Source organism: Manihot esculenta, chromosome 3, assembly GCF_001659605.2.
Source record: "Manihot esculenta cultivar AM560-2 chromosome 3, M.esculenta_v8, whole genome shotgun sequence".
NCBI lineage: Eukaryota > Viridiplantae > Streptophyta > Magnoliopsida > Malpighiales > Euphorbiaceae > Manihot > Manihot esculenta.
The window spans coordinates 789,102-816,122 of NC_035163.2; the positions used below are offsets into that span (position 1 = coordinate 789,102).

Genomic DNA, 27,021 nt, shown 5'->3' on the forward strand with positions numbered 1-27,021 from the left:
CCAAAGGCATCCACACCCTTAAATTAATAGTTAAACTTCAAGGCATAATTTGATTTTAAAAAATTAAATTAAAAAATTAAATTTTAATTTAATATGAATCCTAAAATCCTTAAAAAAAAAAACAGCAAAGTCCTATTAGGATTGGCGGACTGATTGACGTAGTGAAGTGAAGCTGGAAATTTTTGCAATCGTTGACTGACCAGCTTTTCTTTTATGTACTTTTGGCATATTTTGTTTCTACTTCTGCTGCTCCCGATCTAGAATTTGAGGAAACCGCGTCGAATTTGAATTTTTTTCTCTCTTTTTTTTAAAAAAAATTCAAATATCCAATTAAAATCTTTAAAAATTAAGTTAGAAAAAAAAATCATCCTAAAATGTTCCATCTATTAATATACTATAACTAATATTAACCTAGCTACATTTTTTAAGTTTTATTTGATAATAATATTTACTGTATTGAGAAAATATCCATTAAAGGCTATTCTCTCTAATTTTTAGCAAATTATTGCTAAAAAATCAAAACTTATTTGAATAATTAATAGCTATTATTATATCAGATAGTATTATTGAATATAGTCATTAATTTAATGAGTTTAAATTTAGTATGAAAATTGTGATTTTAGAATTAGTTTTAGTCTTTTTTTTTTAATTTTTAATTCAAAATTAGAATAGATGGTTTAATTAACTTTGCAATCTAACTTAATTGTTTTTAAGACTCTTAAAAAAATTTAATCATATATAAGTCAAGTTGAATTAAAACCCTTTTACAAGATATCAAAACAAAACAGTTGGTTCCAAATCATATTAAATCGGATATATTTAGTTTAACTTAAAATCTCTAAATTATTAAAATTAAATTATTTTTTTAATTTAAAATCAAATTAAAATTAATTTAAATTGAAATCAATTCATTTTCATAAATTAATATACTAGTATATTTTGAGTTTAGATAATGATATTTTGAATATTCTCTAAACATTATTAAAGTAACAAATCATAGTTGCACTCCTAGATGGTGAGAAGTATATCTGATTAAATCTAAGAGATTTCAAGTTTTGCTCTCCCAATTTTCAATTTTTAATTTAAAAAAAAAAACAAACCATAATTTAATAACAATAAATATGATTGCAAATAAAAATTAAAATTATTTTATATTTAATAAAATTATAAATTTTAAAGTAATATTTATATTATGACAATTAAATAGATGGTGTACTTTTTAAATTGTTATTATTGATGCAAATCCCTTTCTCAAATCGAATATTTAGAGATTCATACGATCAAATAAGAAAAAAATTAGATTTATCAAGTGGAATAAAAGGAAAATAAGATCTATCATGGAGTAAAAGGAAAACTAGATCTACGAAATATTTGATACTATAAATTTAAAATGTAAGAATATTACCAATCACTAACGACCAGTTAATTATCATATATCGAATGGTTAAACATTTAAATAGAAGGGTTTTGAGTGTAACATATGATGTCCATTCCAAGCCATATAGATCCCATACCGAGTCTAAACTCGTTTTGAGTCTAATAACATTATTCAAAATCTTTATTCTGAGCCTTGAAATACCTGAGTGAGGCTTCACACTTAGGTCTAAACAAGAAGAACATAAGCTAAGAAAGCCATGTGGCAATGGCACGTGGCTAATCATCAAGGAACCCATTACCTTTTTTCAAGGATTTATCAAGATATCCCGTTGATATTTTTTAGGTTTATTTTTGTCCTTCCATTCTCCCTTCAAAGAAAGCTTATGAAGTTTATATATATATATATTGGTATTAGTCGTCTATGTACATCAGTAGTGCTCTCTGATTAACTTACAAAAGTAAACATTCAAGAGAAATTCCTAATAGACCTAATTACCACGTCGTTTATATACTAAGCTGATAAAAATCAATTTATGGTGACGTGGTTGACTAAGTCTACCTGAAAATTTCATTCAAATATAAACTCTTAATTCCTCATGAAGATATTTCTAACTTCACAGTTTCTCAATCCGGGTCTGGTTGAGTCTTCCTGAAATGGCAGCTGCAAGTGCTGCTGTGAAATTTGGATCTCTTGTCAAGGAAGAAGCCATTTGTTGTGCTAAAATCTTCTGGATTGCTGGAGCTTCAGTATCTTCAACTTCATTTTTAGCAGGAGTTACAGTGGCAGCAGTGCCTGCAGAAGCTCTTAACGGTGTCGCAATGGGAATCGAACCGCGGTTGGTCGAGCCTAAAGACAGTTCAGTTTGTGAAAGGTTGGTGTGGTTATGATCTCCTTCATAAGTTGCTATCAAGATTGAAGGATCTTCTGCACTTCTTTGAACCTGAAAATCACATATATAAAACTTTTAAAAACAAATTGATTTCAAGATGGTATAAGCACTCATCATTTGAAGCAGTTGTTACCTTCTTCTTCACAGGGCAGCTTGGGGCAAATGAACACTTAAAGTAAGCCCTAGGAGAAGGGTTGTCTCTTGTAACTTTTTGGCCATATTTCCTCCATTGATATCCATCCTTCACGACCTAATGAATATATATATAGTTGTTAAGAAAATAAATCACTTGCTGCAACAGGAAAATTAAAGATATGTTTCCATTGATAGTTTTACTTACTAGGCTTGTATCCGATGGATCGGTTCGAAGAACTCTTGAAATCTTTGTTTTGATGGTTTCTTTTGGCTTTTTAGTTGAATCTAGTTCATCACTAGAGCTGCTTTCTGTAGTTCCATTGTTATTGATTGTGATCATATTACTATAATCTTCACTCTCAGCCTTTCTCTTCCTAGATGAAGGGAGGAGCTCTTTCTCAGCTTTCTTCCGCATCAAATCGACAAAGTTTTTTTGCAAAGAATTGTAATTTTCGCAGAGAACAGTAAGCATGTCTGTTAGCTTCTTGTTCTCAGTGCTTATACGAGCCAACTCTTCAACCAAAACGCTATTCTGTGAATATATAACACAACATGTTCTGATTTAGAACTTGGATTTCGGAGAATTTCCATGGAATTCAAAGAAACTAACCTCTTCTTTAACAGGTTGCCTTCCAAACCCAGCAATGAAATCTCCTTCTTTGGATTCTTTCTTCTGATGCAAGAAAAAAATCTTGAGTGTGACAATTCAAGACAGAAAATATTAGAAACTGAATTCTGGGCTACACTCACCGGAGTTGTTGCATTGAGAGGATTGATGTTGAGGTCAAGAGAAGTGTTCACCCAAGTGGAGTCCATTAGAATTAAAAGAAAGCTTCTGTTTCTGTGGATACGTTCAAGAAATTAAGCAAATAAATAAAGAAATTGAACTGAAGAATGAAGTAAAGTCTGGAGATGGTCAAGCGAATGAAAGAAAAACAAGAAGAAATGTTGAATATATAGAAGAGAGGTGAAGAAGAGAAGGAAGGAGGCAATAGGAAAGTGAGTGGAAATAGCGTTTGAGATAGAACAGTAAACATGAAGGAGACATCATCTTGGAATCGTCAGCTTCACACGGAAAAAGCGTGTCGACATTCCTTAATTTTAAGAAAATTTAACACTCTAGTGTATATATAAAAATTTTCTACCCGTATGATGTTTGTAATTTTTTGAATGATTATATACGTGTCAATATATGGTTGATTTACTATTTGATGTAAGACAATTTTACATAGAATCATGGGTTTTATTTTATAATTTTGAGAGAGAAAAAGTCATATACGTTTGGTAATGGTGTGATATTTAATATGCAAGAGAAGATTGAATTCCTTGGGATGTCAAGGGTCAAGGGAAAGGAAGGATCCCACTAATGAACAAAGAAAAAAAAGGATACAGCTTGGACAAAGTTGCTGCTTGTTGACCTTTTTTATATTATCTTCTTTGTTTCCACGTTCTTTCTTTCATTTATTTATTAATCCTACTATGAATGATCGTCTGTTCTTCTTGCCTCCTCACTTTTTCTCATTTTTAATTTTTATATATGATATTCTAATTGGGAATACATGATTTGATTTACTGTAGTTGAATAAGTTTAGATAAAAAAATATTCATCCCTTTTATTTTTTTTTTATTTATTGGTGATATCTACAGTATCATCTGTCATCTATCTTTATTGTTTAGATCTATGCGTACGGACGCGTCAAAATATTTTTCCACTGCAGACCGCCATTTAATTTTTTTCGGTATATATGCGGACAGAATTACGTGCGTGTCTAGTCCGGTTTCATATCTCTGAATCGGAACGCTCCACATGAACTGATTTGTTCATGAAAAAAAGCTTAATGAATTTTGAACTAACATTTTTCTCTTAAATTCGGACGAAAAAAAGCTTAATGAATTTTGAACTAACATTTTTCTATTAAACTCGATCTTGCCCAGGACGAAAAAGTCAGCGATCATCAATATTATATTAATAATTTATTATAATTACAAAATATCAGTGGATGCCTTTGTAATAAAAATATGCCCACTTGCTTAATTAAAATTTAATTATGGGTGTATCTAAGGTAAGCTCAATCTATGGGGGAACAAGTTTAATAATTATTTCATCAATTTTTTTATATTAAAATTTGATTGAAAAAAAAAAAGCAGGAGGCATTCATATCCACACGGGTTTGAATAATAGGCTTTGCCATAATTTATTTAAAGACTTTTTGGCTTGTGTTTACTATTGAGAGAATATAATTGACATTTTGAAAATGCCTGATTTCTATAATTTTTAGATATTTTTAAAAGAAAAGAAAAATCAAATGTTGGGTTTAAAAAAACCAAATTCCTTTGGAAATAAAAAGAAAAAAATCAAATGGAGTTGCTTGTAAGTTATGGCAGGTTTTTAAATAATAACTAGAAAATAAAAGTCAAGCTAGCAACCAACTAATTAATATTAAATTAATTGAGCAAATTATAATAGATCATACTTATAAATGTATTGTGATATTCTAAGATCAAAAAACTAGGGTTTACAGTGTATGAGAAGATAATGCCTCTTTCCTTTAATCGTCACTCTATTACAGTGCCACCTATTTCTGTTACCCAGACCCATGCGTACGAATATGTCCGCGTACTCTTTTCTGTCAGACAGTCATTTAATTTTTTCGGCGTGCATGTTGAAAGAGTTGCGAAGTGACTGAGTCTATTCTCCTATCCCTTATCACGTGATCGAACTAGGCTATCATCTGGTCGACCTACGCGTGTAATCGATCCAACCTGTTTTGGGCACAAGCTGAGACATGTGATGTTGGGCCGATATGCTTTAGAGCGGTTGAATGGACTTTGACCCTATACTTTTCTCCAGATATTTACCTCATTTCGAAATGTAGAAAGTTAGATTGGTCATTATATATATTAATCATTTTTTATTTATTAATTTTATAAATAACTGATGTGAATAAGAATTTTTCATTATGTATTATAGAAAAATAATTAAGTCTCTAAAATTTACCAAGCTCGTACAAGAGTATGAAACACATTCTACTCGGAGGAAAAAATTTTTGAAAAACATGGAATAGTCCCTATCATTTGACCTAATCCAGATATATCCCTTAATGACTTTCTTGCCTTGAATAATTGACTTATTTTTCTTTATTTATATCCAATTAGCTATCGGCATTTGGCATAATGAAGAATATTCAAACAGAAAATTGTGAGAAAATTAATTTAATTGCTTATGTGCTCGTGGAAACTTCTTATATAAATTATTAAATAAGGATGGACATTATTATATATATACAGATTTTAATATAATATAATTTTTTTAATTTCTTATTAATTGAATATATGCACCTGAGAATTTATGATTAAAGACAAAAAAAAAACTTTTAAATTATACATATTTCAAGAATATCATTGCTTAGAATTAAAAAAAAATCTCGAATTGATTAAAATGAATTTAACCGATCGAAAATCAGAATTTTATAAAAGTTAAATTTAATTTGACTAATTTATTTAAAATGATATAATTCAATTGTTTAATTTAAAATTTTATTTTTTAAAATAAAAATAATTTTATAATTGTGTGAGAATTCAATTGACTAAATATTTTTCTTAAATGAAACCTGTACATAAATTGGCATAAGGATTCAAATATCAATTTTATATTTATTATTTTGAGTTCACAATAAATAAAATTAAAAAAAAATTCTTTTAAATGGATATTTTAAATTTTTTAAAAAACTTAATTTTGATAATACCAAAATTATTTAACTATCTTTAATATTAAAAGTGAATATCTGAAAAATATTAAAAATTCAAGAAAAGTTTACGCATGTATGAACACAAAATGAATAAAAAAAAAAAGTATAAAGAGGCATTTTAAAGATTTATTGTAAAAGAGTAAGCGAATCTAAAAGGTTAAAATTAAATCTCTAATTTTAGAAACAATTTAAATTTAAATATCTAATTTATGTCTGTACTCCTTTTTAATTAATTAGACAGCAAAAGTAACTAATTTTAGTCTATATAAATTTTTAGTGGTCTAACGGTTAATTTTTTTAAAATTATTATCGTTAAATTATCTCTGCAGTCTTGAAAGAAAAAAATTTTAGATATCTATTTAAAATATTAAAAACTCTTTATAAATTAGTAATGAAAGTATAGAATTATCGAGAGTATTTTGATACCTTTACATTAAAAACTTTTCATTTTCATAACTGTTTTTCATTGGTAAATTTACTCTCTTTTTAATAACATTTCTGATAATGTACTTATTGTTAAACATATCTTAAAATCTTTTAAGAAAATTTTCAAAAAATTCACTTGAATTAATAATCTTTTACACTCAAAATTAATAATCATAATTTTTCAATTAAATTTTGAGTAAGGCTGAAAAATTAGTAAAGTGACTCATTCATCCCTCTTAATCACTTTTTTGGGACAACAACCGATCACAATTTCATACGGAGATTGGGGACCATTTTGAAAATAGATGCGAAATTAATTATGAAAAATATGAAATAGAGAAAAAAATGTACATCAAAACTTGTCAAATGATAACGTGTTTAACATTAGTCTCCTTTTTAATTTTTTTTTTAAATTTATAAATTCATCATTTATAATTATTTCCACGAATTTATTAAAATCATTACATAACTCATAAAAAGAAAATATCCTTTCTTCATCCTCTCGCCATTTTCTCTCTTTCACACCTTCTCCGACATCCCTCTCATTTCTATCATTATTTCACTTAATTTTTTTTAAAAAAAGAATGATTACTAAATATATTAATTATTTAAATAGCAGTTAACTAATTTAATTATTATTAGCTGTTTTACTAATGGTTAATGATTAATTATTTATATAATAATTAATCATAAATTATAAAATATTTAGAAAATAAAAGGATTTAAATATAAAAAAAATATAAACACTATTACCCAATAAGGACTTCATAAAAAAAAATACATAAATAAATAAAGCAATTAAATATAGATCTATGTTCACGAACAATGTTAGAACTCCAAAATATAATAATGTTAATAAATTTTCAAAGTATAGAATTTTCTTTTTAAAGTAATTTAATTTTTAAGAATATATTTTTTCTTAATAGTTGTAAATACCCAAAAAAACGTGTGTGTATATACATTTTTTAAAAAACTTTACAAATTAGATAGGAAATTTAAATAAAATATAATTTGTGTCTACGAGGGTGAGCATTCGATCGGTTCGGTTTAAAACCGAACCGAACAAACTGAAAACTGAAATTTTAGTGTTTATAAAAACCGAATCGATTTTGGTCAGAAACCGAATCGAACCGAACCGGTCTGATTCGGTTCGATTCGGTTCGATTTAATCAGTTTCGATTTTTAATAATTTTTTTATTTTTTACACTTTATTTTTAGTATTTTAAAATTTAATTAAAATATTTTAATTTTAATATAATTTAATTTCTCTATATTATTGAAAAAATATATTATTATCACTAATCAGTTCGGTTCGATTTTTTCGATTTTTTTCTGATCAAAACTGAACCGAACTGAAATAACCGAAATTTCTGAAATTAAAAATTAAACCAAACCAAAATGTATAAAAAACTGAACTAAATTTTTAAATTAATTCAATTCAGTCAATTTTTTCGATTTGAACCGAATATTGCTCACCTCTACTACTAATTAAATAAATTAATTAAATAAGTATAAAAATTCATAAATAATTAGAGTCCGAGTTCTCTTTCTCTTCTCCTAAATATCTTCATATAAAAAAATAGATATAATTACTTGTAAACTAAGAAATGGGAAGATTCGAAGTCGGCAAAATATATAGAAATACTATTTTTGAGTTGAATTTAAAATCAATTCAAATTAAATAAATTAAAAATTAAAATTTTAATATTTTAAAAAATTGAATCGAATTAATTTTGATTAAAAATTAAATTGAATTGAATTGATTTAATTCAAATTAGTTTGATTTAATAATTTGAATTTTTAATAAAAATTTTTATTTTTTATATTTTAATTTTATTATTTTAAAATTTAATTAAAATATTTTAACCTTAATATAATCTAATATCTATATATTATTAAAAATAATATATTATTATCACTAATCACTTCAATCTATTTTTTTTTTTTTAATTAAAATCGAATCAAATAAAAATAATAAAAAATTTTAAATTAAAAATTAAATCGAATTAAATTTTTAAATTAATTTAATTCGATTGATTTTTTCAATTTGAATCGAATATATATTTTACCTAACTGTGAGTAGTGTGAACTAGTTGGGATTTTAGGACCACCATTTATGCAAATGGGTCCATTGTGCATTTACTCATCAAAGTTCAAACCAATACTTTTCACATTTTCAATAATTATATGTTTTTTCTCGATTTATTATTTATTTTTAATATAATTTTTAAAATAAATTAAATCTGATATATTATTTATATGAAATCATAAAGCTTTGGCAAATGTGTTTGATTGGATATTTGTAAAATATCTTGATTTAGAAACGGAAAGTATAAAGTTGAATGCGAAAAAGGAGATTTTGGTACGTCCTCATTTACGGTCTTTCTTCCTCCTTTGCCTCGTGTCTTTGTATGATATTTTAATATTTTTATTTAAATTTTGTTCCGCAACTTATTTTTTTAGATAAAATTTAATTAAAATATTAATATTAAAAAATTAAATGGGTGAATTATAAAAAATTATTCTCATTATTTTTAGTTAATTATTATTAACTGCTATTAAAATATTAAAAAAATTAAGAAAATAAAAAGTGTAAAGTTTAAAAGTTTTATGAGTACTTAGATTTTTAAAATATTATAATTAAACAATGAAAAAAATATTTTGCATATATAATTTATGTGATTATCTGGGTCTGGCCTCCAAAATTTCCCATATGTATAATAATTGGGTAACCTAATATGATTAGCAATAATGAAATTAAATTAAATTAACCTAACCTAACCTGTGGAATTAGGAAAAGTCTGTAAAAAAAATTGTGGGGGTGGATGGTGAAGTGAGCAAAATTGCATCATACTCTGTCATCAATCAATCGTCATCTTTGTAGACCTTTGGAAAACTTTTCTTTTTTCCATTAACAAATTAACTTCTATGGTGGTGACTGGTGAAGTCTTCGAATGAATCTTCACGAAATTATGAGTCTTTGTCCGCTTCAATTTCCTCTCTCAAATCCTCACCATACCAGTTAAATTCCGCTAATTCTTTTATCGATCGGATCGGTATTAGAACGAGCGATTCAATATTTTTTTTTTTAAATAAATTTTAAAATTTTAAATAAAAATATTTTATTTATTAATATATCAACTCGTACAGATATTATTATTAATTTTAATTTCTAGTGAGAAAGAAGAATCATGGATAGAGATGAGACAACAATGCAAGGTGCAATCTCTCCCATGGGGACCCTTTTCTAATAAAGAGAGACTGAGTCCACCCATGATTTACATATTCTTTTTAACTTTTCCAAGTCAAGAGTCATCAAACCTACCACTTAGTACAAAAATGGTGAGGTTATCCATGAGATCACCACCCCATACGTCGCTGCTGATGCTCCATTCCATGCAATGTGTATATATATATATATATAAATTATTAATTAATATTTTAATTTTAAAAAATTATTAATTAAACTTTACATTAAGAGAATTTATTCAATGTGAATTATATATTTTGATTGAGATTGTTTTTAATTAATGATAAAATATTTTATATACCAAATTGTGTGTGGTTCAGACTGTTTCCACCCAAAAACACAAAGCTTTTGTAGCAGTTGTTTGCAAGCCAATTTATCAAGTCCAAGAGAAGAATGGCCCTGGAGTTGTTAGCCCATTTTTCTTGGCTCATCTATTGAGACCTGGCCGAGTTTGGTTTCTTCTGCAGGACAGGAGGCAAGCTAGGCTATGGCCTCTTACTCATTTCACTGAACTTTTAGCCTTATATGGGGCGGCCCTGCAAATAGCCTCTGTCCAATTAATCCATCTTTAATCATTTAATCCATTAGTTGCATGTCTCTACAATTTTAAAATATTTTATCATTTAATAGACTGATCTTAAAGAAATAAAATTTAATTTCAATTCGATAAATTTAAAATACTTGAATTAAAATTTTATTTTAAATATTAAAATTGACTTTATTGTCTGTCTATCGAATAAGAGAGTTGATTTTTTAAAGTAATTGAATCAAAATTATAATTTTACAATTTAAAATTAACATTTTAACCATAAATTTCAAGTCAAGGATATTGAATTTGTTTTGAGAATTGCGAGATTCAAATTTAAAGCTTATTATTAAAAAATATTTAACTTTTTATTTATCAACAAAATATAATTATACACTAATAAATTTAGTCTGATAATAAGTGTATCCGAGTAAATTTGAGAGGTGTCATATTTTATTATTTTAAACTCTAAATTTTATTTTAAAAAAAATAAAACCTGATTATAATATTTAGAAGGAATAAAATTATAAAACAATTAATTTATTAATAATATGGATTCAAATTTAATTATTTATAATCCATTTTGCAAAATTTTCATGCAACTGAGCCACGTAGGAAGTCAGAACCAATTGGATTCTAGGAAATTTTTAATTTGTAATAAAAAAAATTATTATAATTGTGATCTTATCCAATGTGTTTGAATTATTCATTTGACTTACTGTAACAATTCTACTTGATGGTGACTGAGACCTACTTCATCAGACTGAAAAAGTCTTCAAAATATATCAATTAGTCTTACCTCAGAGATAAATTGTCTATTTTAACTTTCAATAATTATACACAAAATTAAACGCACCGTTTTAATTATTAAAATAACGTAATTAAACATTTTAAATTTTATTTTAGTAATAATTGTTTAATAAATAAAATTAATAAATAGATACCAATATTTGAAATTGATAATTAAATATAACTTTAGCATACAATTAATAAATTGTGCTATTTTTACCTACTAAAACCTTTTTAGAATTAATTCTAAATAATAATATTCCTCATCTTTATTTATAAGCTTAATTTAAAATTAGTAATATTCGGTTCAAATTAAAAAAAATCGATTCAATTTAATTAATTTAAAATTTTAATTTGATTTTTTATTCATTTCAGTTCGATTCGATTTTTAATTTTAAAAATTTTGATTATTTCAGTTTGATTCGGTTTTAGTAAAAAAAAATCGAATCAAACTGATTAGTGATAATAGTATATTATTTTTAATAATATATAGAGATTAGATTATATTAAAGTTAAAATATTCTAATTAAAATTTAAAATATTAAAATTAAAGTATAAAAAATAAAAAAAAATTATTAAAAATTTAAATTGATAAAATCAAATCGAATCAAATTGAATTAGACTGATTCGATTCAATTTGATTTTTTATTAAAATGATTCTGATTTAATTTTTATAAATATTAAAATTTTAATTTTTAATTTATTCAATTCGATTAGATTTTAAAATGAACTGATCAAATATTTACTACTAATTTAATTAATGTATATATTAATCGAATAGATTAATTTTTATCAATTTTAAATTTTATATTTTAAATTATTCTATCTAACCACAAGGTTACATTACTCTAAAAATTTAAAAAAAAAAAACAGATCAATTGAATTTCAAAAATAATAAAAAGACAAAGAAAAAAGATCGTTGTTTAAACTCTTCTCGAAAATAATATAATTCAATCTAAATGTATTTAATTGTAAAATATAAAATAATAAATTTTCAAAATTGATTTTTAATGACAATATTTAAAATATTTTAAAAAATAATTTATTCAAATAGCCTTAAAGTCAACAATTGTGTTAGTGTTTTATTAAGTCAACAAGATTTATAATATAATTTTTAATATTTAAAATAAAATTATAATTAATATATAAAATAAAAAATAATCCAACTATTTTTTTCCCGGAAATCCAAGTAGTTGTTGTGAACCGAAACCGAAAAGCACATCCCCTGTTTGTTTGCCTGGTGAAGTTCAGAAAGTGTTTGGTAGTTAGACACGTGTCACTGAAATGCGACAGCAGACATGGATAGCAGACAATGAAAAGATAGAGAAGAGGCATCAGGTAGGGATTCTTAGCTTTTTGTGCTGTTGCAATTTGATTGGCTAGAATTAGAAATTATTGTTTATTGATCTTCTTAAAGGATAGAAAATATTTTAAACGGTCATTCAACTACTACTATTACCTTTAGCGACATGTTGTCTTTAATTAGGTTTCCAACTACCAGCTCTTCTTGTTCAGGAAATCAATTTCTTATTTATATATTTTATGAAATTAATATAATTACAAATAAAGAAATATTTTTCTTTAAAATTAATTAAAAATAATAATTTAATTATTTAGCCTCCCATTCCATATGAAAAAGATATACCCATTTGCCTGTTAATTCCTTTAATTGGATACATTGATTGCTGATTACCTTTCCTAATAATTTTATCTTAAATTTCGTGATCATTTTTTTTTCATAAATTTATTCTAATAATAAGTGTATCTGAATAAATATGAGAAATTTTAAATTTTATTTCTCTAATTTTTAATTTATTTAAAAAAATATATATATTAATTTTTTCGTTATGAGAAAAAAAAATTGAAGTGATACATTTTTATTTTGATGTTTATAATTATTAAATTTATAAATTAATTTAATTAAAATAAATTACTATATAATTTTATTTAATTTTAAAATTTTATTAAATATTTTGTTTAATATTAATTTAGTAATTTTAACAATAAATATATTTATAATTTATTAATAAGCATGTCAACTATTTATCGATGATTTATAAATATTTTAAAAAATATATAATTATTTAAAATTTTAAATTACATGACTTTAATTTTACCATACATATATTTCACAATTAAATTACATGCAAAATTCATGGAATTTGTGAAATGTCAAATTTGAATTCCTATAATGATTGGTGTGATCGAAAATTTTTAAATAGATTCAGTATATCTGTAACGACCCGGAAACCGGTACCCCTCAGTAACGGTCCGAACCATCACTGGCACTAGGATCCAGATCGGCTTAAGGCCGCCGGGACCCGTAGTCAGCCAACTATACTCTCTGTGTACCTGATAAATCCCATTCATAATATAAAACAATACTCACAATCCTGTAAAACTCTGTAGGCTTAACCACTGCTACTCAGAAATGTCAATCTGAAATGGCCCTCAGGGCCTGTACCAGGGACTACTATCTGCTGTGGTCCAGGGAGTAACACAATCTGTAACACATCCCACTGGTATCTCATCGAAGCCATACATTAAGCCTAACTCACACATTTCTCATCAAGAAATGTAAAACAGGATTGTGTACAAGGGATGAATCACACATCACACTATAGCAGTGACACTAGGGAAAGCATAAGTCTATCCAGTATATGACAGTACATATCTATCTATTACATTACAACTAATCTTTCAATTACATCATGTCCACTATCCTATTACAACATACATTCATGCATAACTGTCCTCTGTACTCTTGCTGACTTTGACTTCTCCTAGCTCTCTCAGAACCTGCAAAACTGGGGTCAAGGGAGTGGGATGAGCTCTAGAGCCCAGTGAGGAGGAACAATAAAACAATTCATTAATTACATGTTCGCATGAAATGCATCACATCACAATCATATCAGCTCAAAGATGAACTTGTCACCAGTAGCCCTCAACTACATGTTAGAATACCAATCGTGCCAAGGAGACAATGTCATCACCTGGTCTTCCACTTATCTCTCTGATATCATAGCATGACTAACTGTGCCAAGGAGACGAGGTCTCACCTGGTCTACACTTCACTCTGATCTGACAGCCCAGCTGTCTGACAGCCCAGCTGTCTCACTCATAGTACCAGGAGCGACCTGGACTATCCAGGGGCGACCTGGTATGGCTATCTCATGCCATAAATCTGTATCTGCTCTCTGTCAAGGGCTAAGGATCATCCAACATTCATCCACAGGAATAACAACATATGCAATGCATCATATTCGTGAATTCTAATGCAACACAACCTAAAATATAACATGGCAATGTATGATGCATGGAGCATGCTAGAATCGTGTCATTTCTCAACATAAAATAGTTAGTTTAGTTCCACTCACCTCTGCTTCTCTGGCAGATACTGTACTGACTCTGATATCTCTAACTCTGATGACCTCCTCGAACTCTCGGGTCCAATCCTACACAAATGGACTCGAATGAGGTGTCACACATCCTTTGAATAACTCTTAAACAATTCCCCATAATCCCCTCTAAACCTCTGAAACTAATCACATAACTCATGCAAACGAAGGCTGGCCAGAACACATTCGGCAGCAGGTTCGGCGGCCGAATGTCTTCTCCAGAGCCGAAACTCATGCATGTTCGGCGGCACCTTCGGCGGCCGAATGTGCATGACAGATCCGCAAGTCCATTCTTTCGGAGGCACCCTTAGGCAGCCGAAACTACCTCCACAAGGGGTTCGGCGGCCGAATCTTCACTTCGGCGGCCGAAGCTGGGTTCTCCAGAAGGCAGAACCTTGCTTCCTCTCATGCACAACTTCTCCAACACACTCTAATATGCATAACTCAGCGTCTCAACTCACATATACTCTAGTATATGCACAAAGGGGTCCCAAACTACCTATTAACCCCAACAAAACAACGAACACAACACATCATCATGCGTTCACCATTAACACATCAAAACGAAACTCTAAAACCTAACCATGCAACGCTACCCTGAACCTCGTCAAAAGCTGTGAAAACCAGAAAACCATAAAACAAGTATACAGACCTCTCTTACCTCCTGAAACTAGCAGAGGAACACCTTGAACTCAACAAATCCCCTTCACACGCGTCAACCCACCAAAACCTCTCTTTTCTCTCAACACCTTCAAACCCTCTTGCAAACGAGCAACCCTCTGCATGAGCTGATTAAAAGCGTGCAGATGAGTCAAGGGAGACGTGGCCAAACCTCTGGTCATGATCTGGAGGTGAAACACCTGGCCAAACCACGGACTGAGGAGTGTGCACAACCAACCGACCACCTCAGTTTCGGCTGCCGAAACTGCATGCAAAACCATGCAACGTTCGGGGGCCGAACATAACCTTCGGGGGCCGAACATTGGGCACTTTCGGCGGCCGAACTTACCATTCGGGGGCCGAACATGACAGAAACTCCTTTGGCTAATTCTCCTCATGACTTAACTCTTTTCTGAATCACACCTTTGACACACTTAAAACCTTTTAGAAAACCTTCACTCTTACCCTTCTAGAACCTCTGACATCCCTGAATTCCACCTGACGGTAGGAATTCCGATATCGGATTTAGCCGGGTATTACAATAGTATAAATTTAAAAGATATTAAAATAAATTTTATATATTATATATTGAGAGTATTTTAATAAATTGCAACTGAATCTAAATAAATATTTCTCATCAAATTAAAAAGAATTCTATTAATAGTTTTAATATTTAAAAAATCTTAATCGAATTTAATTATTTATACTAAAAAAATAATAAAGAAGTTATATCAAATTTAATATTTAAAACAAATTTAATTAAATAATATAAAATCTATAAAAATATATATATGTTTTATTAATAAAAATTTAAAATAACTATTTTTTAATTTATTATTAAATTTTATTCTTATATATAAAATTAAAGTTTAATTTATGCTTGTATAATCACACAACCATTCGTTGATTCGGTTTAAAATCAAATTGAACCGAATAAATCAAAAATTAAAATTTTAATATTTATAAAAATCGAATCAAACTGATTTTGATTAAAAATTAAATTAAATCGAATCAATTTAATTCGATTCGATTTAATCGGTTTAAATTTTTAATAATTTTTTATTTTTTAAACTTTATTTTTAGTATTTTAAATTTAATTAAAATATTTTAATTTTAATATAATCTAATTTTTTTATATTATTGAAAATAATATACTATTATCATTAATTAATTGATTTGATTCGTTTTTTTAATTTTTTTAAAAATAAAATAAAATTAAATTAAAATAATTAAAAAATTAAATCAAATCGAAATAAATAAAATATTCAATTAAAATTTTAAATTAATTCAATTCGATCAATTTTTTTCGATTTAAATCGAATACTGATAACCTACTTACGAAATTTCTTATTAATCCATCCATTAAAACTTTGCTAATCACAACTTATTTACAGATCACATATCAAAATCCAAGAGCCTATCACCAGATAAGAGAAAAACAAAAAAGTGAATTGACAACAAAAAGTTTATTTAAGAAAAAAAACTATTTTTAATTATAATTAGGATTAGGATTAGGATTAGCCTTTCTATAATGAGGTTTGATTTTCATTTTCTCCGCTGTCGTTTCGGCTGCAAACGGTGTCACCTTGCCATGTCCAGACAATGTCTTTCAACGCAGGCCTGACATCCTCATCACAAAACTTGGCGTACTCCAGAGTATCGCCGGCAGATTTCGAGAACTCCACGACGGCGACATCCAAAGCTACCTCGAACACCTCCGCAGTGATCGAAAGTCGCCCTTTCCTTCCTTCCAACGGGCATTGCAATCTCATTTTGAAGTCTTTTACCTTTGATACCTTAAAATTCAAACCTTTTGCAACGGCTTCAATCTTGTTCATGATTGCACTCGCCGAGAATTTGGAAGTGAACATAGACCCTGTTTTCTTCTTGTTCTCAAAAAGATTCGACAAATCAAACCCAGAAGACATCGAAGAAATAAACTCAAAAGCGTTGAAGAATTTTGGCGAGGAAACTTTAGCCATGACTGCAGATAAAGCTTCGTCTTCTTCCTCCTCTGTTTTTTCTGGGTTTGAGATTGCTTGGAAAGAAAACGCTAGTGGTCTTGTGAATCCCTTGCGAAACCAGGGAACTCGCGTTATTGCTGGTATTGTGATTCTTCTTTCTGGGTCAGAAACCAGAAGTCTGGAAATCAAGCGTTTAGCTTCAGTGGAAATCCATGGCGGACACTCAAATTCTGCTTTGAATATTTGTCTGTACATTTTCATGACATTCTCATCCCGAAATGGCAAAAACCCAGCAAGAAGAACGTAAAGGATTACCCCACAAGACCAAATATCGGCTCTTGATCCATCGTATCCTTTCTTTCTCAAAACCTCCGGCGCTACATACGCCGGAGTACCACACTGCGTATGAAGAAGCCCGTCGATGCGTAAGTGTTCCGGCAAGGCTGATAGCCCAAAATCAGAGATTTTGAGATCTCCATTTTCATCTAATAACAGATTCTCCGGCTTCAAGTCTCGATGACAAACGCCTCTGCTATGGCAAAAGTCGACTGCGCTGGTGAGCTGTTGAAAATACTTACGAGCAACATCCTCTTTGAGCTTCCCCTTAGCTACCTTAGCGAAGAGCTCGCCGCCGCGGACGTATTCCATAACGAAGAAGATCTTGGATTTTGTAGCTAACACTTCTTTGAGCTCAACAATATTTGGGTGTCGAACTAATCTCATAACAGAGATTTCTCTTTTGATCTGCTCCATCATCCCTTCCTTCTTCACTTGATCTTTATTGATAACTTTGATAGCTACGCTTTCTCCAGTTGCGAGGTTTTTGCCATAGTACACCTTGGCAAAAGTCCCCATCCCCAATAGCCTTCCCATCTCATACTTGTCAAACAGAACATGCCTCTCTTCCATGGCTGAAACCAACTTCTTCTTCTTCTCCTTCTAAAATCAGAAATGAGACGTTTTGTGAATCAATATGGGAGCTGAGTGGGAGCTCAGTTTACAGAACTAGATGAAGAAGAAGAAGAAGAGAGGCTAAAGAGCTATTCATTTTTCAAGGGAGCTTGTGAGGCAGATCAATTAATTAAATATTTATAAAGTATAACTAACCTCTTTGCCTCGTTGGCGTTAGAGTCCCATCCAAGGCTCATAGTCGTCCAATTCAAATTTCAATCAAATTAATTTATATATAATTAAAAAGTAAATTTGCTTTAAACCTAAATTAATGTTTAGGTATTATATGATAACTTATTTAAAATATGAAAATTATTAGCAATAATTAAAGTTTTTGAAATTAATTAATTTATATATTGAAATTTATAATAAATTGTTGTATTCTTACTATTTTAATAATTGTAATAAAATATTATTATAAAATTACGGATAAATTTAAAAAAAAGAGTAAAAGCAGTACTTTATAATCAATTTAAACGTTAGAAGACAGTAATCTTTTTTTTTTTAGGCCTCTGCATGTGCTTACATGTGTCCCATCTTTAGGCAAATTTCTTTTCCCCCAAACAGAATTGGATTTTGATTTTTCAATCCTACGTTTGTGGAGATTCCATAATCTCCCATTTACAGACTGTTTGTTTGGATTTTTTTTTTAAACTTGTATTTATCATTTCCCACCATTCTAGATTTTCTTTTTGGTATATAGTATCTGAAACTTAGTTCGTCTAATTTAAATTAGCATCGGTAGGTCATTAAGCAGTAGAATTTAAAATTATAATAAAAATTATGATACCAAAAAGTTTGGTATCAATTTTATTATATTTAATAATAAAATTATAATAAAAAAAACAATCATTTGTTTTTTCTCAAAGTTAGTACTATCAACTACCTTTATATTGTTATTTGCTTAATCAACACTTCATAATTAAAGAACATAGTCTTATTTTGACCTTCTTAAAAAAAAAAAAAATTTGAAAAATAAAATAATACACGACAAAATAATAGCAAGGGAAACTAAACTGTGTAGAGGAGAATATTCTGGGTTAGGGTTAGGGTTAGGATGGTGACATCGTTCATATTTTTCGATTTCCATAAGTGCAACCTTGCAGATGAGTTGGAAAAGCAAGTGAACCTAATTTAGCAAAAATGGCATTTATCTTGGGACACATGGAACTCCCTAAATGGCAAAAGCTTATCCAATTATTTGATCGAAAAATATTATTTTTCTAAGGAAAAAGTTTAATTATTACATATTTTTTAATTTTGAAATAATTTCAAAATTCACGTGTATACTTTTGAAATAATCCATTGTTCATGTTACCCAGTATTAGATTCATATAATAAACAAATAAAATAATATTGTTTATATATCAGTACATAATTTCTTTTTTAAAAAAAAATTAGAAATCGAGAGAATAGGATCTAAAACTTTTAAATTTATTCAGATATATATACCATCCGACTAAATCTGCATATATTATTACATAATTTATTTATTATTTTATAAGATTATTCTTGTTCTTACCGGATTTATATAAAACGCTGAATTTATATATGAATTACATAATTGAGAAAGCCCAAAACAGTTTGGGCTACGCTCAAATTGAGAAAGCCCAAAACGGAGAATTTCAATTCGGAGAAGCGAAGCCCTAAAAATCACAAAGAAAAAGGGCGGAAAGGGAAGGTAGAGCATTTGGAATTCGAATAACTGGTTAGTCATCGGTTGAAGAGAAGAAGCAGATGGGCGAATAGCAAGTTGTGAAATTCATTGAAACTTAGTCGAAGAAGAAAGGTTTTAAGCAAGCGAAACTCGCTTTCCATGATGAAGTTCAGTACAACTCCAATGCCAACTCCGTTCCCGATCTCTCCCTCTCTCAGCTGTCTCTTTGTGTTCTATTTGTCTTCATTTCGTAATGTGCTCAACTGGGTATTTTTCTTTATTTACAGTGTATATGCTGTTCCCAGTGAAGGTCCAACTCCCTAAGAGATCATTTTAAATTTCATCAATAATAATAAGCATGGAGAATGCCAATAGATGAAAATTATTACTGTATGCGTGTAAAAGTTGGTGAATTAATTGGTTGAGCTGTTAGAAGACTCAAAATTTTAATGAGTTTAATTTAAAAGCGGGGAATCTGTGGACATTAATTGCTGAATTAGGAGAATTCCTTCTTCGGGGAATGCCAAATGCTCTTCTTTTTCGGTTACTTATATAAGTTTAATTATACTCTTCAATGGATGAATTTAATATATGTATGTAATTGTGCGTCTTTCAAAATGTGTTACTTCTTCAGGTCAGAGGATACTCCAGCAGGATAACCTGAAGCATATGGCAAATTAAGTTCATTGGCGCATAGTTCACTTGATTTGTACAAGGTATCTAGTTGTTGAGTTATTTACTCAATTGGAAAATGCTGATGTTGTTACATACTTCTAATTGACATTGACTGTATTTGAATTATGCAGCCTGAGTTGCTTTGTGTGCTTTATCCAGTATTTGTCCTTTGTTATATGGATCTCATAGCAAAAGGGGCATGCCCATGAGGGTAATATATTGAACTTCTAGTCTTTTATCCATCTAGTACTAAATTGAATATTTGTAAAGTGGTGCATCATCAAAATAATTACTGCATGTAATCTATTGCCATTTTGGCATGCCTTCCCGGCTAGAACTTTTTTCAATAGCTTTTGTGAAGATCACGTAATGATGCACTCACATGACCCTCAGAATTTGGAAGGAGGTCTTTCCTCTCATTTGGAGGTTGAACTGATTGCATTTCCAGTATATTATGCTTAAATCACTTGCATAAAAAGAAAGAAACTCATGATCTTATTCTTTAGGAGATTTTATTTGCTCATACTCTGAGTCAGACCAAAGTTAACTTAAAGATCAGTCAGGTAGTTTCTCAGTTTCTCTTTAGTTATTTCGTAAATATCCAGTTACACTATGAGTTGAAGACTTATGTATCTGATGTGCTTGTTTATTATGCCTGGATATGTTTAATGGCTCTGGAATTTGGCTGAGGGAAGGCACTATGTGGCTGTCTCAAGGTGAAAAGAATTGAGATAAATGCTAGTCCTGTTTGTGCCTCATGATTCAAATCCAATGCTTTTAGTTCTTTACTCACTGAAATATGCAGAAATGTTTACTTTATGTTTTGTGAATCATTGCTGTTAGTTTACTTAGATTGTTCAGGTGAATAGATGGTTGTCGATTAATTAATTAACATGATTGCAACTTGCTGAAAGCTGGATGTCAACAATTTGCCAGTATCCTGATGAAGTATCTACGCAATACAAAATCCACTATGATGCTTGGGATTGTTAATGAGCATATTACTTTCCAAGGTAAATCTGTTTACTATCCATTTAGTTCCATGTAAATGATTTTTCAGGATAGGATTTCCTTGCATATAATTTATGTTTGATTTGCTGGCAGTATCTCCTGGACAGGCCAGCTCAATTTCAGATGACGCTGAGGTTGTAACCATAATTGGAAGCTGCCAGGATGCAGCTAATCAGATAAAAAATAAAGATTTTGAGGTTCTTAATTCTTATTTCTGCATAAATATTGCATGGTTAAATGACAAATTTCATGGCGTTTACTTGGAGTTCGTAAAGCTTTTTCTTTGTTTCAAAAGCTATGGATCCTTTGATTTTGTCACTCAAGAATAATGCGAACTTAGAAATTGAAAGAGGTATTCTTATTTGCAAATTGGCTCTGAGCGCATGGCCAAGTCTCTTTGAATTGCTGAATTACTGCCTGCTTGATGGGATATCTTGAAGAATGTGATGCTTGTTTATTCTTTATGTTTATTATTCATACACAGATTTATCTTAGTTGCAAATAAGGGAGTTGTTTTCTATTGCATCTTTTTCTTCTTTCCCCTTTCTCCCCCATGCAGTTGATTTTGAGCTTTAACCATATATTTCTTGTATCTTCTTGAAGATTCTTTGGAGGAACACCTAGAGAAGGCAGGGGTTTGCTCTCAGCTTCTGAAAAGACTGAAGGAGAAGCCAAAGAGGGGGACCTGGATGAAACCAAGGTAAATATGCTTGTAAATGTGTGCGTCAACTGATTCTAGAACTATGTAGATTATAAGTTAGTCATAAAGCTGCAGTTTTGATTCTGTTATATATCATCTTATTCTCTGGTTCTTGTTCAGAAAAGATCAGTAGAAAGTGGAAAGCAAGGTGCTTCTGTTAAAAAGTTTAAAAAAGACAAAGCTGCTAGTGCAACTGCAAAGTGCGTCCTGAGGCTGATCCTGCATCAGCAGCACCACAAGTCAAATCAGAACTTCCCTTGCCCATAATGTATTTTCTAGAACTTTTTTTTCCTTCTTATATTAAATACATGGTATGGTTCTAGTAGTTAATACTTATGGCTTCCTGTGAAGGTAGATGTTGTGCATTGGTGTTAGGATCCAGCAAAAAGATTTAGCAACATGATATTAGTTTCATGTGTGAGGAAAAATGATATTTTTTAATGATTAAATACAGGTAATAGGAAATAGATTATAGATTTCACCTCATAATATGTACTATGTTATAATGTAAAAAAAATAAAGTAATATATTTATAGATTGGAGGCATTCTTTTAATTAATTTGTTTTAAGTTTCTTCAAATTACTCTGAGAACAAAACATTAGGAATTCTTTCCCTTAGAAGGCACGGAATATGAATGCTTGTTCTCATTTAGATTCAACTAAGATTTGATTAGATGATCAGTGAATTTCACTGGTGCTACTCACTGATCCTCTGAGGTCATTCATTTCTGTTTTTCGTTTTTCTTGCTTTCTTTATGTCTGTACCTTATCAATTGTGCTATGTCTTGACTGCTTTGGAAGAAATTTTGGTGAATGTTACGTTGTACTTGTATGTTAATCTGAATTTAGTCATGTTTCATTCTCTACAATCTACATAAATATAATATTTGCAATGTTTTCCAGGCAGGCAGGCTCTTGCATGATTCCCTGGTCAGGACCGAGGAATAACAAGTAAATGAAACTGATACTGCTAAGGCATTCTTTTGATTAACATTTTAATGATTCTTCAGCCCAACGGAGGTGGAGCAGTCTATTCTTGAAGACTTGAGAAACTGTGTACAGTTGAGTAGTGCTAATCTGTTAGCTTCTACACATTTATCTGCACACACAATGGGTAATACTTGTAACTTGTTCAATGACCTTTTCAAAAATAAGGCTTCAGTTGGTTCTTGATTTGTTATCTATTGCTTATATTCTTTCTGGGATTTCCCCAGTTTGAACTGTTCTTCAATATCCTGGGATCTTTGGTTGCTGGTGGATTCTTGGCTCCTCATTGAAGGTTTTTCCCTATCACATAACTTAGCCCAATATAATTATAGACCATGTTAGTCATTCTAACTTGTAAATTTGAGATGTGCTTCCACAGATATTGGATATGGCTAAAATTGGACAGCAATCTGGCAATTGTAAGTCTATGCAAATATGAGAGTTTTTTGAATAATATGTTGTTCTTTTCATTTGCACATACTAATGCGAGTACAAATAGCTAATGGCAACATTTTATGTGTCTATTTTATGTATTGATTACCAGGTAAGTGCATTTATTTAAAAAAAAAATTGCTATGTTACACAACTGAATTACAATACAGGAGGTGCATGAATGCGTTCTCATGAGAACTATTGTTTGCTGCAGTAAAGGGTTGTGCGGATATGAAAATTAAGATATCTCTGTGCATTTCTTTGTTATTTACTCTAAAACTCTCCTTCTAAACTCTGAAAATAGCTTTGTTGAATCATCATTTTCATTTTTAGCTCAAAGCTATCCTTATACTTCAGATATCCTGGGTCTCAAATATTCTGCCACTACAATTGCTAGATGCCATCTCTTCTGATATGGTTGTATGTACTTGGTCATGCTTACATATTAAAATATCTCATGCAATCACTAGATATTTCAAAGAGTAGATTTGGTGTTAAACAGTCTTGTTATCAGCTGTTTTGCAGAGTGAAAATGATACTGCTGCAAGTGAAATTAGTCATGCTTGTTGTTGACAGTAATTAATAATATTGTTGAGAGAAGGTAGATGGAAGTTGAGAGCGGGGCAGCTCATTTGACTTGGCTTAGAAGATATGAAACTCATTAATTGTGTAGTGGTACTTTGGAACAGGGTTACTGTCTATCTAAGTCGGATGCAATTATGATACTCATGCGTAGATGGTCTACTTTTAGTGATAACCTATAATTTCCAGCGTATGATGCTTCTATCTAGGGCAATACTCCTTTAATCTAGTATATCCTTTTTTATGCTTGATACCCTTCCTTTTTTCCTGCCATATCTGCTATTCTAATGACTTCAGTCTAACAAAACTGCATTTGGCTATCATTTCAGTTGTCCTGATGACAGCATTACCAACAGAAATACCTAGGCTGTTACAAAAAACTTGGTAATTTGATACAGGATAAGTTTACATTTGAAAAAAATAATAATAAACATGATGCAAAAGCTTGACTTGTTTTCAGCCTGTCAATTCTTTCACCTGATGTGACCTGGAAGAGTGATCTTGTTAATTACCTTGTCCATTTTATACAATCCCTCATCATCCATCCATGTGATTTCTTCTACTTTCCAGGCTATATCTGTTTCCATATGCTGCAAAGGTTGTCAAGTATCCCAGCCTGGATGCTGCATAATATTTTCAGTAGATTGAAAGTGATTTTCTAAGCTAAGAACCGAGAATTCTATTCTTTTGTATTATGCTTGATATGGTATTAGATAACAAAGATGTGTTCCTTTATGTCTTATAGTTACTGAACAATAAGTGACATTGAATTGGATGATTTATATCAGTGTGTTGTGCGTGCACTGGCATGCCAACTGCACTACATTGCCACTGGCTCCAGTAACAAAACGGTTCGACTGTGGGAGGTACAGAGCGGGGAATGTGTCAGGATTTTCATTGTCAATTAGGACTATGGTATCACTGGCAATGTCCCCTGATGGCAGGCATATGCCATCAGCAGATGAAGATGGCACAATTATGATGTGGGACCTCTCAAGTGGCCGCTGTGTTTCACCTTTGATGGGCCAAAATTCACGTGTGTGGACACTAGCTTTCAGGTGCAAATCCTTTGTTGCTCATGGATATGCTTGGAGAACTTGGTTTTTGTGTGAACAGTTCTAATTAATGATAGTTGAATTACCAAATAATTTATAACAATCCCTGCTGCTCTTTTCAGTTGCGAAGAAGGTTCAGTGCTTGCATCTGGTTCTGCTGATTGTACTGTGAAAATATGGAACGTAACCACAAGCACAAAAGTGACTAGTGTCAAAGAAAGGTAATCTGTTAGTTATCAAAGGAGGTCACATGTATAGCCTTGCGGACTTTTTTTTTCTCCTGTTTGCTGGTTGGTGGGGATTCCATCAGCAAAACTGGAGTGCAAACGGATTGAAGTGATTGAAAACTCTGCCTACAAAATCAACTCCAGTCTGTACATTGAGGTAATTGCCAATCTTTTACATGAATACCCTTCTCGAGTGCTTTGCTATGTTTGTCAAATAGCGTATAATCCCTTTATCTTATTTTGGTAAGCAGTTTTCTCGGAGGAATCTTGTTTTTGCTGCCGAAGTCCTCTCAAAAGATGCGTTAAGTAGCTCGAATTATTAAAGCATGACGTGACTGAAGATGTCGACCAACCAAAAAAGCTGTGCAGATAGGGTAGGACAAGGCCGTTAACATACTTTTGCTCGATGTGTTTGCTAACATTGGCCTATGAAAACAAGGCCACCGAAACTTTGGCGTAGATTAAGCTTCTTTTTGCAGAATCTAAATTTACTGTGTAACCCATGGAAAGCCCTTTTCTTTCTGCTGTGCTGGTTAACTGCTTGAATAATATTGTAGGTAGCCACTTCATTTTATTGCAGGATCCTCGACCCATCCTGAATTTACACTCTAGTTGCTTAGCAATTTTGTTTGTTATTGCCGATTTCAAAGTAATCAGTTATATGATTAGAGTTGCTATTTATTTTATTTTCGCTTTGCTTTGTTTACCAAAGAATTAAATTCATTTGTCTATTTAATCCTTGTAAAAAGTAAAATCATCTGTGAATAATGGGGGGAAAAAGGGTATTTTAGGTATACACGGAAACCCATTTTCTGGTTAACTAGTCGGTGAAATGGGTCATATTGAAAACTATATTCCACTGTTTGATGGCAAACAGTGCATTCAATTGAACCTTTGGTAGATATAAGATTTTTCATGATTTTTAAATCTTCCATTTCCTTGAAGAAAACTTCCTTCCAAACAGAGTCCAGTGTTTTTTTTAACGAATTCATTCACCGCTTTGATGGAGAACAACAAAACAAAAACAATGCATTCGATTGAAAATGTACCCTTTGATCCAGAAGCCTGCTTGCCTTAATAAATTATGACAAGTTTAATTTAAAATTAATCTGTGAAACATGATTCTTTTAAATAATAATTTAAAACACCCCCAGCATAATATTATATTCACTTGTACCTTTCAAAAAGTCGTACAGCAATCCAATTAATTTCTTTAATGGAAAGGAACAGAGAAATCATGAGGACCAAAATGCTTTGCAAACGAAAAGTTCAGTACTTTGCAGAAACAGTGATCAACGGTACCACCACCACTGCCACCACCTAGTCCTATCATATCGCCAAAGAAAAAAAAAACTTCTACTTAATTTTATTTCTTCCCCATTCTTTCCCGCCATTAGCAGTTTTGTCCCTTCTTTCTCCCAACCCCAACTGATCTCCATAACATACAAGCTCTGCCCACAGATTGCAAATTCCATAAATAACATCAGGTATGCAAGCAAGGATTTTCTTTTCCCATGTTTACTAAGTTAGCAGAGATTGTATTACTAATTATCTTTTCACCTTTTTTCCCAGTGTAAGAT

The 27,021-nt window shown here is 30.3% G+C and overlaps 2 protein-coding genes and 1 pseudogene across 2 annotated transcripts; 1 reads left to right on the forward strand and 2 right to left on the reverse strand.

Annotated features, from left to right (window-relative positions):
- Positions 1–1,364: 1,364 nt before the first annotated feature.
- Positions 1,365–3,341, reverse strand: LOC110610262 (probable WRKY transcription factor 40). The gene is made up of 5 exons (XM_021750104.2): positions 3,153–3,341; positions 3,013–3,075; positions 2,608–2,934; positions 2,401–2,517; positions 1,365–2,318 (listed from the first exon to the last, which is right to left on the reverse strand). Exons 1-5 carry the CDS (start codon positions 3,216–3,218, stop codon positions 1,992–1,994), a joined length of 900 nt encoding a protein of 299 aa, XP_021605796.1. The 5' UTR covers positions 3,219–3,341; the 3' UTR covers positions 1,365–1,991.
- Positions 3,342–16,653: 13,312 nt separating this feature from the next.
- LOC110610940 (CBL-interacting serine/threonine-protein kinase 5) lies at positions 16,654–18,209 on the reverse strand. Its single transcript, XM_021751023.2, has one exon. It carries the CDS (start codon positions 18,071–18,073, stop codon positions 16,727–16,729), a length of 1,347 nt encoding a protein of 448 aa, XP_021606715.1. The 5' UTR covers positions 18,074–18,209; the 3' UTR covers positions 16,654–16,726.
- Positions 18,210–21,390: 3,181 nt separating this feature from the next.
- On the forward strand, positions 21,391–26,664 carry LOC110610909 (annotated as a pseudogene).
- Positions 26,665–27,021: the final 357 nt, after the last annotated feature.

What these genes read in the sequence shown, in the direction of transcription:
- LOC110610262 (XM_021750104.2), bottom strand. Translation starts at nt 3,218, where the DNA reads ATGGACTCCACTTGGGTGAACACTTCTCTTGACCTCAACATCAATCCT. An exon ending in CTCTCAATGCAACAACTCCG is followed by an intron (nt 3,076 to 3,152) that starts GTGAGTGTAGCC and finishes TTCTTGCATCAG; the next exon opens with AAGAAAGAATCCAAAGAAGG. An exon ending in GCTGCCCTGTGAAGAAGAAG is followed by an intron (nt 2,319 to 2,400) that starts GTAACAACTGCT and finishes TGTGATTTTCAG; the next exon opens with GTTCAAAGAAGTGCAGAAGA.
- LOC110610940 (XM_021751023.2), bottom strand. Translation starts at nt 18,073, where the DNA reads ATGGAAGAGAGGCATGTTCTGTTTGACAAGTATGAGATGGGAAGGCTA.